This window comes from Bacillus rossius, chromosome 2 (genome assembly GCF_032445375.1).
Source record: "Bacillus rossius redtenbacheri isolate Brsri chromosome 2, Brsri_v3, whole genome shotgun sequence".
Classification (NCBI taxonomy): domain Eukaryota; kingdom Metazoa; phylum Arthropoda; class Insecta; order Phasmatodea; family Bacillidae; genus Bacillus; species Bacillus rossius.
Genome location: NC_086331.1, coordinates 84703108 through 84721144, shown reverse-complemented (window position 1 = coordinate 84721144; position 18037 = coordinate 84703108). Strand labels below are relative to the sequence as shown.

Here is an 18037-nt window from a genome sequence, read left to right as displayed (position 1 = left end):
ACAAAATCAATTTTATAATATAACAAACCAAAACAGGGCACAATATTTTCCCATTAAGCTATTATTTCTTAGACTTACCATGAATGTGGGAGTATAATATACTTTCTAAATTAATATGATAATTATTTGTCATTAATGTTGCATTATTTGCTTTTTAACACTACTGAAACATAACTTTATAAAAAAACAGCAATAAATAATTATTGCATCTGCCAACTATGAAATCAATTAAATGTTGTAGGATACAATATATGTATAAGCAAGCATATACAACTAACTAAACGAAAATGACAGGCATGCCATTAAAGGTAGAACATACACACTCCCCAGATCATTAAAGGGGATATTGGTTCATTTGCCTATTGCGTGCTGAGTGACTACTTGGAATGCATAGCATGTGGACTAAAAACAGATGTGCAACAGGAGAGTTAAATATAATGGGAAACTAAATTAATCACTTAAATTGAACTAAAGCTAATATTGCATGAATTTTTTAGTATTTGTAAAATACATCTTGTCTATTTTCGTATTAAGTTTCACAGTTTGTTAATATTCAAATAAACTACCACACTGAGTTTTATTAGTGCTGTAGCCCTGTTGTCAACATGTAAGTATTGCTCTGCATTTTCTTTGTTGGATACAATGCACTTTAAATTTATCTGGTTAGGATTAAAATTAAAATATGCCACTAAACATCCAAATTCCCTATATTCAAAAAAATTAGATTCCTACATCTGCTTCGGTGAAAAACTTTTCAATGTTTAAATCTTTTTGGTCTTCAACAGTGTTTGGTACTACTTTTAGAAGACTTTAAAAGGATGCAATAATTTTCACATTAAGGAAGTTAGTGATTTTTCAGTTGTTCAAAAAGCCTTTCCAATTGCTTCCCCTAAATCTGATTTCGACCATTACCAAGATCTATTAAGATTTTACTTCTCTATATTTTATTTATCAGTCTGGAAGTAATATGTCCAAAATTTCAGCAGTTATTATAACCATAAAAATTATAAACACACACACTTTTAAGTTGGTGATGGTTTTGGGGTCCAGAGACCATGAAACTAAAAACTAGGTAGAAATTTTCTGGGAGTTCAACTAAGGTAATGAATGCAATAGATAGTAATTCTTTATAATCTACTTACAAAAAAGCTACTAAACCAAATATATAATAATGGTTGTGAATAAAAATCATAATCTCTTAAGTGATAGCAGTGTTACAGTTTTTGAACCGCACACCAAAATAATCCATAAATACATATTATGCCATCCTTAACATGCAAATACTGCTCCAGGAATACAAAAGATATCAACCTTCATTTTCAAAACTTCCTTCATTTGGTTTTTGATATTATTCAACTATTCAACCCTAATGACAATATGCAATAGTTTTACTCATTTACATGTCAGCAATTTCTGAAGGAAAAAAAATCTCATTATGGAAAGAGTCTACCTCATCAACAGCTGCTGGCTCATCATCATCTTCTTCAGTCTTTCCTTCATCTGAAAAAAAAAAGTATTAAAAACTGAATGCATTTTATGATTTACGTTAAATGGCAAAAGTAAATGTTTAACTGGAGATTGAATTTAAATTTACATTTTCCATCGCCTAACATGAGTTTACAAAAATCTTCAACAGAATAACAAAATTAAATAAAAATAAAACCACAGGTCAAAAGAAATATTTACACAGCCCTAGGAAACAAATAGCCCTAGCAGTCAAATAGCCATTGAACATATGGCAGAGATGAGCACTAAACCCCAAAAACCAACTACACTCAAAACATAAAAAGGATTAGGGCAATAAATGATATTCAAAAAATAGCATCAAAAGATGATGAATAGCAAACTAACAAATAGTCAACTTGGTAAAAAAAAAATTCAGCAAACAAATTAAAACTGAAAAAATAAACAGAAAAAGCAACATAATTTAACAAAGAAAACACAAAGAAAATAAACAAAGAAGTAGAAAAACAGAGGAGACAATACTTCACTATGTTTCAGGACCTGGAATGTCACTTTCCTTAGGCCAAACATGGATGCATTCCAGGCCCTGAAACATAAATGCAGCTGGTTTTTGTAGTTTACTGTTTTTCTCTGCCATTTGTACAATGGTTATTCGACTGCTAGGGTTTCTGCTGAATTCCTAGGTTTGTGTAATTTTTTTGGCTTGTGGTTATTTAATATAATTTTGTTGTCCTGTCATTCGTGATTTTTAATGACTCATGTTAGGTAATGAAAAATGTCAATTTAATTTCATAATGCCAAATGTGTACAATAAATTTCTTACACAAGCTGTTCAATCAAGAAAACCTCTGGCTCTTAATACAACTTAAAGTAATATTTATTTATATTGTTTGTAACATGCCCACCGACAGTTGAATAACTTTAATGGTGGGAACGACATACAAAAATATCAAACAATACATAAAGTTACTAATACCGAAGGAATGCAGGCACTACAAGTGGGCAGGCTAAGCAAGCAAGTCGGCACTATGCATAGGTGGGCACTACTTACAGGGAAACTAACCATGTGGGTAGGCACCACATCAAGTAGGCACGGCAAACAAGCACGCACCGCACACAAGCATGGACCATATAACAACCAAATAAAGGAGAAACAAATATATAAACATAAACATAAACATGTCACAAACATGTAGCAACATACAAGACAAAAAACTACAATATAAAACAACTAGGATAACCACAAACAAATAATTATTGAATATATATAATAAAATACAAAACTGTTATCTAATTAATTAAAATTGGAAATTAATATATTATGTCAATGATGCAGTTCAGGGTAAGGTCAGTTTTATCAAGTAAATACATTGCTCAAGAAAAGTTTGGAATAACATGGATACGACTACATTGGATTTCTACAGTCAACCATTTGGTAGTTTTACAATAAATATTTAACAACATAGGCACATTTACCTCTGAATTAAACAATTTGAACAATATATGCTGAACAAACAAAATAAGAGGCAATTTCTAAAATTTAAGTCCAGAAAAAAACACTTTGAAACACTCATCAAACAGTGCTAGCAGTCTTTAGTGACGGGTATGGCCACCCAGCATACAGATGAATTCTTCCACCCTGTGCTGCATGCTTTGAATGAGATAACGTTTGTCTTGGGTCAAACTGTCTCACTCATCCATTGCAGCTTCAGTAAGTTCCTGACAATTGTCCGGTGCATTTGGATGGTCTAAAATTGTCACTTCCGGCATGCCTCATGCATGCTCAATTGCATTCATTGTTGAAAACAATACAATTTATTATGTATGACTTAGCTTACATGATTATTGTTATTATGTATGGTTCTAACATTTATATTAGATTGTGTTAATGTTTGTCATGTTGGTACAGCAAGTTTTTTTTATGGTGAAGTCAGTTGTATCCTTACAAAACCATGTTTTGTGTTGTCTTTCTCTGCTATTAAAAGTCAGTAATAAAGTGATGTGTGCTCTAAAATAGTTTTACATTTATTTACATGTATATCTGATCACACATACCATGCCTTCTAACAGGTTATGGGCCCAGTGACAAATCAGAGGAAAGGACAGTATGCAGTAAAATAGAAAAAGTTTATAGCTTTGTGTACTGCGGAAACAAGATGGAAGATGAAAAATTCTGGATACCGTTATTTCAATGATTGGAAATTTCGAAAAAAGTTTCCCTAGATGAATGGGAAGTGTTGGAACATTTAACTAAACCACTGTATGAATGGGAAACACCACATCTTCAGGAAGATGGTGATAAACAGGAAACTAAAGATTCAAAAACGAAGGCATTATTGGAAATCATGCGCATAGATAGAAAATGTAAACACTATATCGTAAACAAACTGGTTATGAAGTATGGACTGGACACCAAAGAAAAATTGAAAAGAAAGGTGCAGCAACTAGGATGGTACTAAATAAGAGATTGCATGCAATGAAATACAAGCCTAGTGCCGAAACATTCAACGAGTACTGCCTAAGGTTCGACAGATTAGTTCGAGAACTCAAGACAGCAGGAGAGCTAGGTCTACATGATGAACAAGGGGTTGTCATAAGATGTTAACTTTATGGTCGATCATTTGACATCTACAATGAATCATTTTATACATTTGTATATTCCTACTATGGTGAAAATTACATCTAAATATCCCCATTGGTTCTCCTATCAACTCATCAATTCATTAAAATTGAAAAAACACTATCATAAATTATATAAAAGAAATAGAAATCCCTTCTATTAATCTTTATATTCTCAATCACGTCGAGATTCAAAACTAATCTTATGAAGAGATAAAAAATTTTAGCTGCAAAATATTAATAACAAAATTAAACTGAATCCAAAAAATTTTTGGAATTACGTACAAATCATGAGGAAGGGTTACAATCAACAACTCTCTCTCAAGACCAATGATAAAGTTATAAATAACCCTGCTATAATTGCTAACTGTTTAGCTAAATACTTTTCAGGTGTCTATGTTACTCCACCCTCAAATACAATTTTACCCACATCTTATACTACTAATCGTTTCATTTCTATCACTAACATTTCTGAAAGTCTGGTTATATGGAGTATTAAATCACTAAAATCTACTTTTTCAACAGGACCAGATGATATACCTAATTTTATTATAAAGGTTGTTCTTCACTCCTTACTCCTGACCATATGCACATTTTTAACAGTAGTATTGAAAAGGGTATCTACCCTTGTAAGTGGAAGCTAGCTAAGGTTATACCTATATATAAAAAAGGTAACAAGTTAAAAGTTTCTAATTAAAGGCCAATTTCTCTGTTAAATTATTTTGCTAAAGTTTTCGACAAAATAATATTTAAACATTTAAACTTTAACTTAAAAAAATAACTGACTCTCAACATGGTTTAGAAATGGTAAAACCACTACGACCAATTTAGTTTCATTTCTTAACCCTATCTATTCTCAAGTTATAACTCGTGGTCAAGTTGATGCTTGTTATTTTGATTTCGCAAAAGCTTTTGATACTGTAAATCACGTAATTCTTCTATATAAATGTGCTAAATTCGTCTTAGGTAATAAATATATATCCTGGCTGACTAGTTATTTAAGCAACAGAAATTTTTTTGTAACAATTCAAAAAGCACACTCTGTTCTACATCCGGTTAGTTCTGGTGTACCACAGGGTGGTACACTTTCACCTCTACTTTTTAATATTTATATTGACGACTTAACTGTTGGTTTAAATCATTCAATTGGCACTCTTTTTGCAGATGATCTAAAAATATACAAGAAAATTTCATCCATCCATGATTGTTATCTGCTCCAGTTGGATATCAATTCAGTTATTGAATGGTGCAACTTAAACTTAGTTCATCTTAAGAAAGATAAAACCACCATAATAACCATTACAAGAAAATTATTCCCATCAATTATGAATATAAAATAGATAACTTACCTATCTTTAAGACCCCTTTTGTGAAAGATCTTGGCATCCTACTTGATTCTAAACTCTTTTTTCATCTACATATAGATTCCCTTGTATCTCACTCAAGAAAAACTTTTGGACTTATAAAATTCATTACCTTCTATACATACAATCCAGATTCTATACTATCACTCTACACAGCTCTGATTCGATCAAAACTTAATTCAATTCAAACCAAAGTATCTAAATATATACCTCAAAAAACAACCAAATTAATATATCTTAACTCTCTTTTAGGTTCCCTTTCTGATAGAAGAAATATTCTAGATGCAATATTTGTTCATAATTGCTATAACTATAAACTGTTTTGTCCCCACATTTTTGAAAATACTGGGATAAATATTCCTTCTTTCAACAGTCACAAACCGCCATTTTTATGTACCTAATATAAGACTCATGATTTTGTTACGATCGCGCTTGGCTGCAGTGCTTGGCGTCGCCGCGCTCGTTCAGCCTGTCTGCGCCCCCTTCCACCTGCATCCTCTCCCTGGTATCTCGTGTCATACAATCTCGCGACATCCTGACCTTCGCAGCGCGCACCTGCCTCAGATCGAGTTACTTAAAAGAGGCCGCACTGCGGCATAAAAGGACTCAGACATGTTTATCGGCGCGTTTTGTGGGAACCCGATGCTTTTTGCGTTTATCGGCATTCTTTGAGCAGCCGCCGCGTCCTTCGACAGGACTCACGACGCGTTTATGTGCATTTCGACGGCGAAGGTCGCGCGATATCTCGGAGACATTCCCGATTGTTCTGGAGGGGAACCCAAGGGCTATATAAGGAGGTTGGGCCGACCTTCGAGTCAGTCTGAGACTGAGTGAGTTCGGAGTGTTCAGTCGGGAGTTCTCCCGCGGCGGAGATCCGGGCGATAGTGCCGCGGGTGCGGCAGAGTGGTGAAGTCCTTGGACGAAGGTTCCAGGGCAGAGAGTGAGTGAGTACAGTGAAGTCGGGAGTTCTCCCGCGGCGGAGCTTCCGGGCGATAGAGTCGCGGGCGCGGCGGAGTCCCGAGCGAAGTTGCGAGCGAGGCATCGAGTGGGATCCTCGGCGAAGGCAAGTCTCGGCGGCGGCGGAGTGTGGCGTCGGAGTCCCGCGGTGGAGACCCACGAGGGGTGCTGCGGCGAGAGTTGCACCCGAGGTGCGGTCCAGCGATGTGTGTGGAAGGAGTGACTGGGGAATTGACATTTCTTTACGTGTAATTAATTATCTGCCAATTTAGAAGATTATTTGTAAGTGAAGAGTAGTGGTAATAAATAAACCTGTGTGTGTGATAAAAATCTTTAATTGGGCTATCCTTTACGAACCCGCAGGTAAATCGTAACAATATATTTTACAGATTAATTACGAATTAAAATAAATGAGGAATTCATAAAGACAACAAATAATAGAATATTCATTAAAAAGGATTTTTCTTCTGCTCATCCTTAAATTCTCTGTTAAATAAATAAATAAATAAAATTAATAATTAACTATAAATAAAAATTATGGATTAATAAAGATAATATATTTTTCATCCACATCCGGTGAACTTAACTTAACTTTTTGATTTTGACTTTGTCTAAATTTGTTTATTACATCTATTCTTGTATAGAATAATTGTATCATTAATCAATTGTTTATTGTGTCCGTGTATATTGTTTATTTTGTCTTTTGCATTTTGGTTTTGTTTGTATTTTTTACATGTTTTGCTCTTTTATTGTGATATGGTTTTTTCATTGTTTTTGTTTCTTTTTTATATTCCCTTGCACACCCTAGTACCCTCTTTATGAGGTGTTGGTGTGCATGTCACAATTGTAATAAATAAATTACTGCTCACAAATACCATGCCTTCTAACATTCATATCTGGGGACTGTACAGGCCAATCTATTCGAGTTATGTGTCCTTTGAGATACCGCAACACTGTCCCATAATGGTGAGGTCTTGAATTGTCATCTGCTAGAATGAATTGATCGCCGAATGCAGTTCAGAAATGCCCACCATCCCAGCATTACTCCTGCTCAAAACATAACACTTCCGCCAGTGTATAGATAGACTTCGTGGAAATGCCTAGATTGCTGACATCGTCCAGAGGTTCTCCATACTCTTGTACGTCAGTTGTCAAATCTGAAACCAATCCTGGTCTCATCAGTAAACATGACATTACCCCATTCTGCAATGGTCCAACGTTGATGAGCAAGAGCCTAGTTCCTTCGATAAGCCCGGTTCCATTGGTTCAGTGAAAAGCCTATTATTGGCCTTCTGGACTTAAGACCAACTTCATGCAGTCTTCTGCGCACTGTTTGGTCTGCGATACAATCCGCTGTTCCATTACAAAGGTACAGTACACTTCCGATTATCCGCGAAATTAAGTGGCAGCGCCACCGCGGATAGTGAAAATCGCGGATAATCCGCAAAAGAGCCGAAAATGGGAAATAAAAAAGGAAACATTAATTTCAACTTAAAAATCTAAAAATTTATGTACAGTAAAAGTTACAATTAACAGTAAAAAATTTTATATGATGCTAAAATACTGAATAATTAACATACAATACATTTCAGTAATGTAAAAATAAAAGTGCTCGGTACTTGCTTCATAACAAGGATACAGTACTGTACATACTCAGAGGCTTCATTAGACAGTGCGTGAGTTCCGAGAAGGCCTGTGGCATTTTACTGTATACTGCACACAATACACTCGTCAGAAGAGTTCCAATTTGCTCAATTGTAATAAAATACAGATTTACATATGTGCTGTATTTTTTCGTAGCACATGCGGATAATAGGGAGTTTACTGTAATTTCTATGAGCCTTGGCAGTTGATGTTGGACATCTGCGAGCTGACATTTGAATATAATGTTCCTGGGCTGGTGTTCTAACACAAAGATGGCCAGAATGAGGTGTGTGTCTGTGTGTCTGTGTGTGTGTCTGTGTGTGTGTCTGTGTGTGTGTCTGTGTGTGTGTCTGTGTGTGTGTCTGTGTGTGTGTCTGTGTGTGTGTGATCGGTACTTCATGTACTTGTTTAATAAAATACATTAATAAGGTGTCTATCTAACTCAAGACATTTAAATTTTATTTTTCATAACATTTTATAATTAATTTGTTGATAAAATGAAAAATTATTAAGTAGTTCGTCAAAATGTGTATAAATCATTCCTCATTAATAAAATAATAATACTTATTAATTAATGAATTCATTATTTAGTGAGAAAGTGGTAAGTTGTCAGACCAAGGTAAAGTGGAATAACTTGAATTCTTATAACAATCATAATTAATAATTTTCATAATTTATCATAACATTATCGAGTTGTCAGTTAAATTCCGATCGATCAGTTCCAATATTCAATTATGATGCTCGCTTACTGCTGCTTGCCCCCTTATACTCTTGGCACGCCGTGAGAGACAGTAAGCAGTAGTACCTCGTGCTTCTCTATCTCTCTCTCTCCCGGTAAGCACAGTCCCCCCACTCTTCTTCTTTCGCTTAGAGTGCGCTCATCATTGGTTAACTATTTTAATTAATTACTAATTACCTATGGGTCAGATCAAAAATCGGCAAAGACTTCCTGTCTCAGAAATTTATTCTCTATCTCATCCAAAAAAAATTGCGGTCTTTCACGGACATCCTTTATATTATCAATACAAATAATTTCATCAAAAATACACCATTTGGGACCAGGTTCAGTAAAATACAGTCTGTTCATACAAAAAAAAAGTGAGCGAGTCTCATTACTCGCCAGTGATGTGCAAACATCTAACTTAGGTAACGAGCAAATTCACGTGTTATATTGTTCATTTTCATAACAAATCATACATCAAATTGAAAGTAAACTAACGTGTTTTTTCTTACAAATGTTCAATATGTGCACCTTTAGTTAAACAGTACACTTCCAACCTAAAGCCCAACTCTTCCTCAACTTTGATTAACAAGTCTGAAGTAATGGAAGCAATTGCCTCTTCAATTCTGTCTCAACTCTCATAAATCATTAGATAGTGGCAGAACATAGACACAATCTTTTATAAAGCCCCAAAGGAAAAAAAAATCAAATGGCATTATGTCAGGTGAATGTGGAGGCAAGCGAAAAAGAGATCTAACCGTCTTGACCATTACAATCAATTCAACAGTCAGGAACTTCAACATACAACCTCTCTCATACAAAGAGATTCCAATGGGGAGTGGCTCCATCCTGTTGCCAAATAAATTTTACAAATTCATCCTCTACTAAGTTCATCCCATTCTGTCAACATATCAAGATAAGTCACCACTGCGAAACAAAATGGTCCGTGCACTTGACGTGGGGACACAGCGCAGAATACTTTTATTTTAGGGAATCTCTACAAGTTCATGAGGATGTTCTGACCCCCAGATACAAATATTATGGGTATTTATTTACCTTCCCACTTAGATGAAAAGTTGACACATCGCTGAACATCACACGATCAAGAAAGTCATCTTCCCGCTTAAACACTTGAAGTGCAAAGTTACAATGTACACCATAGTCATCTGGCTTTAAAACATGTATCAACTGTAACCTGTATGGACACATTTGTAAAAATGTTCTTAAAACCTTCTACATGGTTATCTTTGGCAACTGAAGTTGCTTTCTGAACAGATTTCTTAGGACTACACAGGTACGATGCTCAAACACAGTCAACACCCTGTACAAACCATTTTGGTCATCCCGTTTTTTTTCCCTTTACAAACAACCGGTCGTTTCGAATTGCCTATACCATTGGTGGATGTTTTTTCCACATGGGGGATCACAATTAAGCAGAATGCACACTGAACTGAAATTACAGATTCACTCTTAGCAAATTGCAGGACACACAACATTTTACTCTCAGGAGTTGCCATTTTGCATAGGTGGCGCTGCAAGCGAGAAAACAACAAAGAAGTACTCATGAATGAGCATATCTAAAGCTGTTTGAGTTACTCTTTGATTTTGCTTACAGTTGATACTATTAAAATTTATAACTTAGACATTATTTTATGGACCTACTGTATATGTATAATGATGTGACAAAACACCTCACTATCATACATATATAAGAGGTACATATAACTTCATGATGCTACCATTGATGGTATGGAATTTATGTGTGTGTGAAGGATGCGGTGGAGAAAATTATGGTGTCTATAAATACTTCATTGTAAGAAAAAAATTGTAACAGAAACACAGGAGTTGCCAAACACAATGTTAGTTATCAAATATAAAAAAAAGGTTGTTTTTACATCACTCAGTTTTGCACCACCATTTAATGTGACAGAATGACCAAGTTAATAGTTTTATAGTATACTCTGGATCAGAGTTGCTCATGAATTTAAGTAATGCAGGGGTAAATATGAACACTCCATTTAAACATGATACATTAGCAATCACAGCCACCGAGATCCAATATTTAAATAAAAGAGATGAAAAAGGTCGTGAGAGAAAGTTTGATGAAGTTTCACTCAAATATAAAAAGAAAGAAATCACAAACAAAGTAAAATTACCATGTAAAGAGAATGTTAAAAGGTAGATTAAATAGAAAAATGGTAATAAGGAAAGCAAGTTGAAGACCAAATTAAGAGATGATGGAGGGACAGTAAAGACAGTTTTTAAAACTTACCAATTTCTTGGCTTTCTTTGATTCCATATTTTTCACTTTTATCAGTGTGTTCGAGATCATCATATTTTACTTCAGTATTGTGAACCCATCCTTCAAACACCGGTGCCCAGTGAGATACACTGATGTTTGACTCACCTGAAAACAAATCTCTTATATCAGCCTAGCCTTCAATTAAACTTGAACACTGTAAGTTTTACAGTGGATATGTTAATTATTTATGAGACTAAATCTACTTAACTATACACAGCTATTACTTACAGGCTTACAATTAAATGTACTGATGTAGTGGAAACAAATACACTGGTCAAATGTTAAACACTTAGAAGAGGTAGTGGAAATGAAACTTACATGTTTAAAGTTAACGTGAAAGAACAAAGTTAAAATGGCATGGAGTTGGCAGTATGAGAAACAACTGGTTCCACGTCAGTAAGCTGTAGTGATCCAACGGATCTGGATCAAATTCTCTATTCATTTCAAAAGACAGTTATACAGCCAGTGTACTCTCTCCTGAGGCCAGTCTCGACACCAACGCAACTAAATGGCTCTCGATATCCTGCAGGCTGGTAATGGGTGAGAGTTGGTGTACAAGCTTTTCCCATGTATATGTTTATCAGGGCCAGATAGGAGACCTAGCTGGTCACTAGTGATGTGTCGGTTCCAGTTCTTGGTATTCAGTTCTGCTGATTCTTGGCAATTTAACAAGCTTCAAGAACCATAAATATGATTTCAGTACCACATAAATATTCACAGCCAAACCTTTCAGAGTAAAAATAAAGTAGAATTCTGGTAAAGCACCATCATTGGGCGAATTAATTTAACTCCGCACTGGTTACATAAGCGCAAGTCTTTCTAACTTCCCTTCAAGCCAATTAGTAGACACTATCTGCACCCCTGCCCAAGTGTGGCTTGTGTAAGTAATAGTCAGTAAAATTTTGAAAACTGCCAGGCAGCATGCAGTCTCCTCCTTCCCTTCCTTCGCCCCTTTATGCTAGCCTGACCAAAAGGCAACATAACACAAGCAGGAAGTGTCGGAGATAAACAAAAGACTTATTTGTGCAAAGGTCTTTATATATATATATATATATATATATATATATATATATAATTTTTAGAAGGAGATAAGGGTGGACTATTTCAATTAAAAGTATACGTGCAGACCTGTGGAAAAAATAACACAAGCTCAATATATATTAAAACTTATCTTAAAAATAAACTGCCACAATTTACAATTACCTACTAGTCTACTACTGATGATTTGATACAACTTATACAGCCCAATAGTACTTAAATTTGACCAACATATCATTAGTGTATCTCCTCTTAACAGACATCTTTAACTTGAGGAATATGGCCCTCGCCCATTATAATACACACACATCTTTGGTGTCTTGCTACTGCTGCATTATTTTTTATTATTTATATTTTAATATTTACTAAACCATTTTGAAGAGATATCTATATTTTTCCTAAGCAATTTTTATGGATATTCATTGATAAAAATATTCACGCAAGAATATTTGTTAATATAATTACTAGATAAAGCCATGTTGGAGGATATAGGCACTATGCTTCTCTTGCCATATCATGAGATGTGAAGCAACTATGCTACCTAAATGCTCAATGATCTGTTTGTGGTCAAATCATGGTAAAATTAAGCGTGCTAATGAGTCTTATTGAACAAATATATATGCCATCTATCAGGACAATTGTAACTTTGCTGTGATGGGAAATTGTGTAGCGGTTAACTGAGAAATGAAAACAGTTTTTTTTAAACCGTAAACTAATTTAAAACTAGGAAAAAATATAACTCATCACTACTGGCCACAAAAACGACTCAATGTAATTCAAACAATTAATAAAAAAATTTCAGTGTCAAAACAAGCATTGTCTTGTTAAGATTGTACCAGAGTACTGCCTCATAAGGGGTTACACAAAGACCCAATATGTTTGCTAATGTGCAATAAAGGTCCTAAAAATAACATATTTAACAAAATGAAGCCATAAAGTAAAAAAAAATTAATCCAGTTTTTTTTACAAAAATATTTTAACCTTTTCTACATTAATCCTTAGTATTTCAGATTATACTTCAAGAATAATAATTAAATTAAAACCAAGTAAGAAATATTATTTATAACAGGTCCAAGTAGACTATGTTAACGGGAGAAGTTAGAGCGCAATAACAATAAGTAATTCAATGAAAAGCTTGTTTTTACAATAGTGTATCTTTCTTAATACATATTTCCTTTGTGTTCTGTCAACCACAAGGTACTTGCTTCATGCTAATTGGCTAGCATTTCTACATATGCCAGGAAGCATTTACTATGAATAAATGTTTAACTTCTTATCAATATCAAGGTCTTAGTGATGGATGAGGGGTCAAATAATGACATAGAGTAGCAACAAAATGCAAAGGTGGAAGAAACAGGAGAACCCAGAGAGAACCCATTGGACTATGGAAAAGTCAGCCATGTTTACTAATTAAAGAAATCCTAATTTTACCCAGCAAGTAATTTAACATGGTTAAAAATTAACCTGGATCACCTTGGTGAGAAGCGATTGCTGTGACCATTAAATGAACTTAGTGAATTATATCCCAGCTCCACGACCCAAGTTGAATGTACACATTTACACCTGTTAGTACACACAAACTTGTATGTAATAAAACAGGATACCACCTTACATTTCAGGGACTGCAGATTTCTCCATACCAACTCGCTTGCATTAGTTTCCCCCAGACATATTTCCAGTATATTTTCATGCTCATTACATTTTCTGTCAAATGGCCAAATGTAGACCTAACTAATTACACACAATATCTCAAAATAAATTTCATACATAACATTGGAAATGTTTCATTGCTTGTACCAGTAAACACATTGCAATTAAGTAAAATAAAATTTACACTTATACTGTTAGTAGTCAACTCCCTATTATCCACATATGGATTATATGTTTTGCAGCTTATCCACGGCATCTGTATTACCATTGAAATAACAGAAAAAAAAAAGGAAGAAAAGCAATGAAAATTGATAGAACATATTTTCTTTATCTAACAGCAATTAAATAATGGAGTTTTCTTTGTTTCTACCCTTAACTGATATGCCTCAGTAGACTATGTACCCAATTAAACCCACTTATTAAAGCTGCAGTCATGTGGTTTAGAACAATTTGTGTAACACTACTTGTGCCGTCACACACCAAGGAGGCAAGTCCACAGGTAACTTTGCAGCAATTCCAACTTTATTCTACACTTTCCCTTCCTTCACCTTACTCTCCGACTCTCAGCAGTCTCCTAATTGTTTATCTCATCTCTAAGTCTAACTCAAACTATGGTCCCAAAACCTCATCGAATTATAAGAAAAAAACATAAGAAAACAAAACCTCTCTTTGTGACTTGTTTTGACCCGTCTGTGCAAGAAAAAGAAATAACTGAATCTTTCACAGGTAAAAGTGATAAAACTTTTAAAAGTGGTAAAACTTTATTCCAAGTGTAATACCTACGCCTCCTTCCACATCTCAGTATTGAAAGAGAATTTGACAGAATCCATAACACAGTTTTCTGGCCGAATGGCTGTCTCGTAAATCCCTTCTACGGAAAACTTCATCTTAATAAAATATACAAAAACACTAAAACAAATCACATTACTCAAGATTTAACCAACAACACTGCTTTGAATCATAATGAAAAGTTTCCAAAAAAAGGTGCTGGAAGGACCACATTAATCCACGCCTCACATGGCCATGTCTGCATTTTGAGAGTGGGAATTATATTACCAAACCGTAAGAGGATCAAGAACTAAATCAGTTGAATTTTTGGATAATCTATCTCTTTCAGAACATTATATGTCTTAGAGAAACATGGTTTACGAACAGTAGCATTACCTCTCACTATTTTAGTGATACCTACCAAATATTTAGAACAGATGGAGAGACCTGTCACAAACTTTGATGTAAAGAGGCCGTGTTTTGACTTCAGTTGATAAACATAAATTTAAATATGTTTTACCAATTCATTAATTTAATCACCTTGGAATTAAAACTAACTGGATAAAATTAAAAACCTTTCAAACTAAATTCTTAACTCTTGGTAACATCTATGTTCACCCACAAATAATATCTGCAACATATACATCTATTTTTAAGAACTTGAAGTTAAATTTGCTAATACTCAAGATGATTTGTTATTAATGTATTATTTCAACATCCCAAGTGTTGACTGGACTCAAATGAATACATACACTTATATGTATTAAAGTTGGGTACTAAAACTAAAGCCCGAGCACTAATCATCTTTGCATCAGCAATGAGTTTATTGCAGTTTAATTACTCCCAATCTTCAAATTGACTGCTGGGCGTATGTTTTTCTCATCTAGAACACTGTTCGGTTAGTAAAGCTTTGGGCTCCCTAGTTCAAGGAAGACTTACCCATTCTGCTATTGAGGTCAACATCAAACTGGACACAGTAAACAGAAAGTAAAATGTTTCTACTTCATTTACGAACTATAAGAATGGTGTATACAATGCTCTCAAAGATCATGATTTCCCTCATGTGATGTAAATATTATAGTAGATTATTTAACTTCTAAACTGAATGATTTTATAAAATATTATGTTCCTCATATTGTAAAAACTACATCTAAAAATCTGCATTGGTATTTAAAACAATTTTTTCTGTCATTGAAACTGAAAAAAAAAAATCATAAATTATATAAATGCAATATGAATCCATAATACTATTCCTTGTTTTCTCAGTCTCGTCACTTACATCCCGAGAGAAAAAATATTGGATTTAAAACATCAATAACACAATTAAAAACAATCCTAAAATATTCTGGAATTGAGTTAAAAATATGAGAAATGGTTGTGAACATCTGTCCTTCAAGATAAATGATTCTGTTACACATAATCCTTTACTTATTGCAAATTGTTATGCTGAATATTTGTCTACTGTCTATAGACCCAACCTGCAATAATAATCTACCAACTTCTATCCTATAAAGTTTTTGATCCTTATGGCCAAAATCACTCTCTCTTGTTCTCTGGAGTATCAATACATTAAAAGAAATTATTAATGGAGTCTGATAACATTCCAAATTTTATTATTAAACTCTTATATAACATATCTTTAATAAAAGTATCAACAGTGGTGTTTACCCTTCTAAATGGAAGATTGTAAAAAAAAAAAAAGTAGCAAGTTAAAAATTTGGAACTTTAGGCCTAAATCTCTTTGAAGTAGTTTCATTAAGGTCTTTAAGGTCTTTTCCTTAAGGTCTAAAATAATATTTAAATATCTTGAATTCAACTTAAAAAAAGAAAGAGACTGATTCTCAACATGGTTTCAGAACTGGAAAAACCACTAACTTTCAGAGGTAATTTTACATGGTCAAGTCGATGCTTGTTATTTTTATTTATCTAAAGCTATTGGTACTATCAATCATCATAGTCTTCTTACTAAATATACTAAATTTGGCTTAAGTGACCAATTTTTGAACTGGTTATCTAGTTATTAAAAAACAGAAACTTATCTACATATTGATAAAAAATATCAACTCTGATTTACGTTTGCCTAGTTCTGGTGTTCCACAAGGTGGTGCCCCTTCACCTCTATTTTTCAATATCTATATTAATGACATAATATGAGTATTAAAACACTCTACAGGTACTCTTTTCACTGATGACGTAAAAATTCAGAGGAAATATCTTCTTACCATGATTCATAAATACTGCAGTGTGATATTTTTTGCAGATATTGAATGGTGTGACTCAAACTTAGTTCACTTTAACATTGATAAAACTACTTTCTTAACCTTCTCCAAAAAATTTTATCCAATTGTTTATGAATATAAACTAGAAAATACTCCTATCTCAAAGTCACATTACGTTAAAGATCTAGATATTTTACTCGATTCTAAGCTATATTTCCACCTTCATATTGAATCACTTTTGACTTCCTCAAATAGAATGCTTAGTCTCATCAAGTTTATTACTTATAATGCTTTGAATCTGGATTCCACTCTATGTATCTCTGGTTAGATCAAAACTTGAAAATGGTTCAATAATTTGGAACAGCATTAATAATTATAATTTTGACAAACTAATAGAATACAAGTTAAATTATCAAAATTTATAAACAAATAAAAAGAAACAATGCTAATAATGTTGATATAAATTCCCTCTTAGGTTCTCTTCCAGCTAGAAGAAATATTCAGATGCAATATTTATTTATAATTGGTATAACAACAGCCTTAATTGTCCTTCCATTTGTGAAACCACTGCATTAAATTTCCGTCTTTTAAAAGTCGTAAACCACCTAGTACATTATAAAAGGAAAATGATATTGTATACAGAAGTATTACACATTTCAATAAATATACAATTTTACAATCGCAAACTAATAATAAGATAACTCTTTAAAAACTTTTATCTTCTGCCCATACATAATTGTATTAACTATAATTGCTAGATTTCTTTTGTGTTAAAATTGGTGATAATTTTTCAAATTCAAGAATGCTTTTATAAATATTTGTATTTTGTTTAGATATTTTTTAACCATGTTTGTAATGTTTCGATTATCTTCTAATTGTTAACTGCTTTGCAGTACAACCATATTTTTTTTTTTTAGTACTTGTTCATTATGTGTTTTTGTTACTGTTGGTTTTATTTTATTTTAGTTTTGTTTCTATCATTATTGCTGTGATTGCTATGTTTTGTGTGTATATCCATTGTGTCTGTTTCCGTACCTACTACCAAGTTTAAGAAAGCGCTCATAGGCATGTGCAGGGTTCCCACCAACTTGTTTCTGTAAATTTCCCTGAGTTTTCCCTGTTTTCCCTGTCCTATAATATATTTTCCCTGTGCTAAATTAAAAAAAATAATGAAATAAACTAATCACAATAAGAACAATTTTACATAATATACAGGCATACCTATGCTACTAACATAAGGGTATTATCAGCTATTTTATTACCTGCTAAATTGCTGTGAACATTTAGACAT

The 18037-nt window shown here is 33.6% G+C and overlaps 1 protein-coding gene across 12 annotated transcripts in view; it reads right to left on the bottom strand.

Annotated features, from left to right (window-relative positions):
- The window catches only part of LOC134529422 (aspartyl/asparaginyl beta-hydroxylase), a 191283-nt gene that overhangs the window by 125950 nt on the left and 47296 nt on the right, over window positions 1-18037 (bottom strand). For all 12 annotated transcript variants that reach the window (XR_010074571.1, XR_010074574.1, XR_010074573.1 and 9 more), the window contains 2 exons: window positions 11042-11176; window positions 1451-1500 (listed from right to left, as the gene is read on the bottom strand). Coding sequence is in view for 7 of the 12 variants with exons in the window: in XM_063363480.1 (XP_063219550.1) it covers window positions 1451-1500; window positions 11042-11176 (185 nt within the window). In the remaining 5 variants the exon portion in view is untranslated. The remainder of the gene's footprint in view (window positions 1-1450; window positions 1501-11041; window positions 11177-18037) is intronic.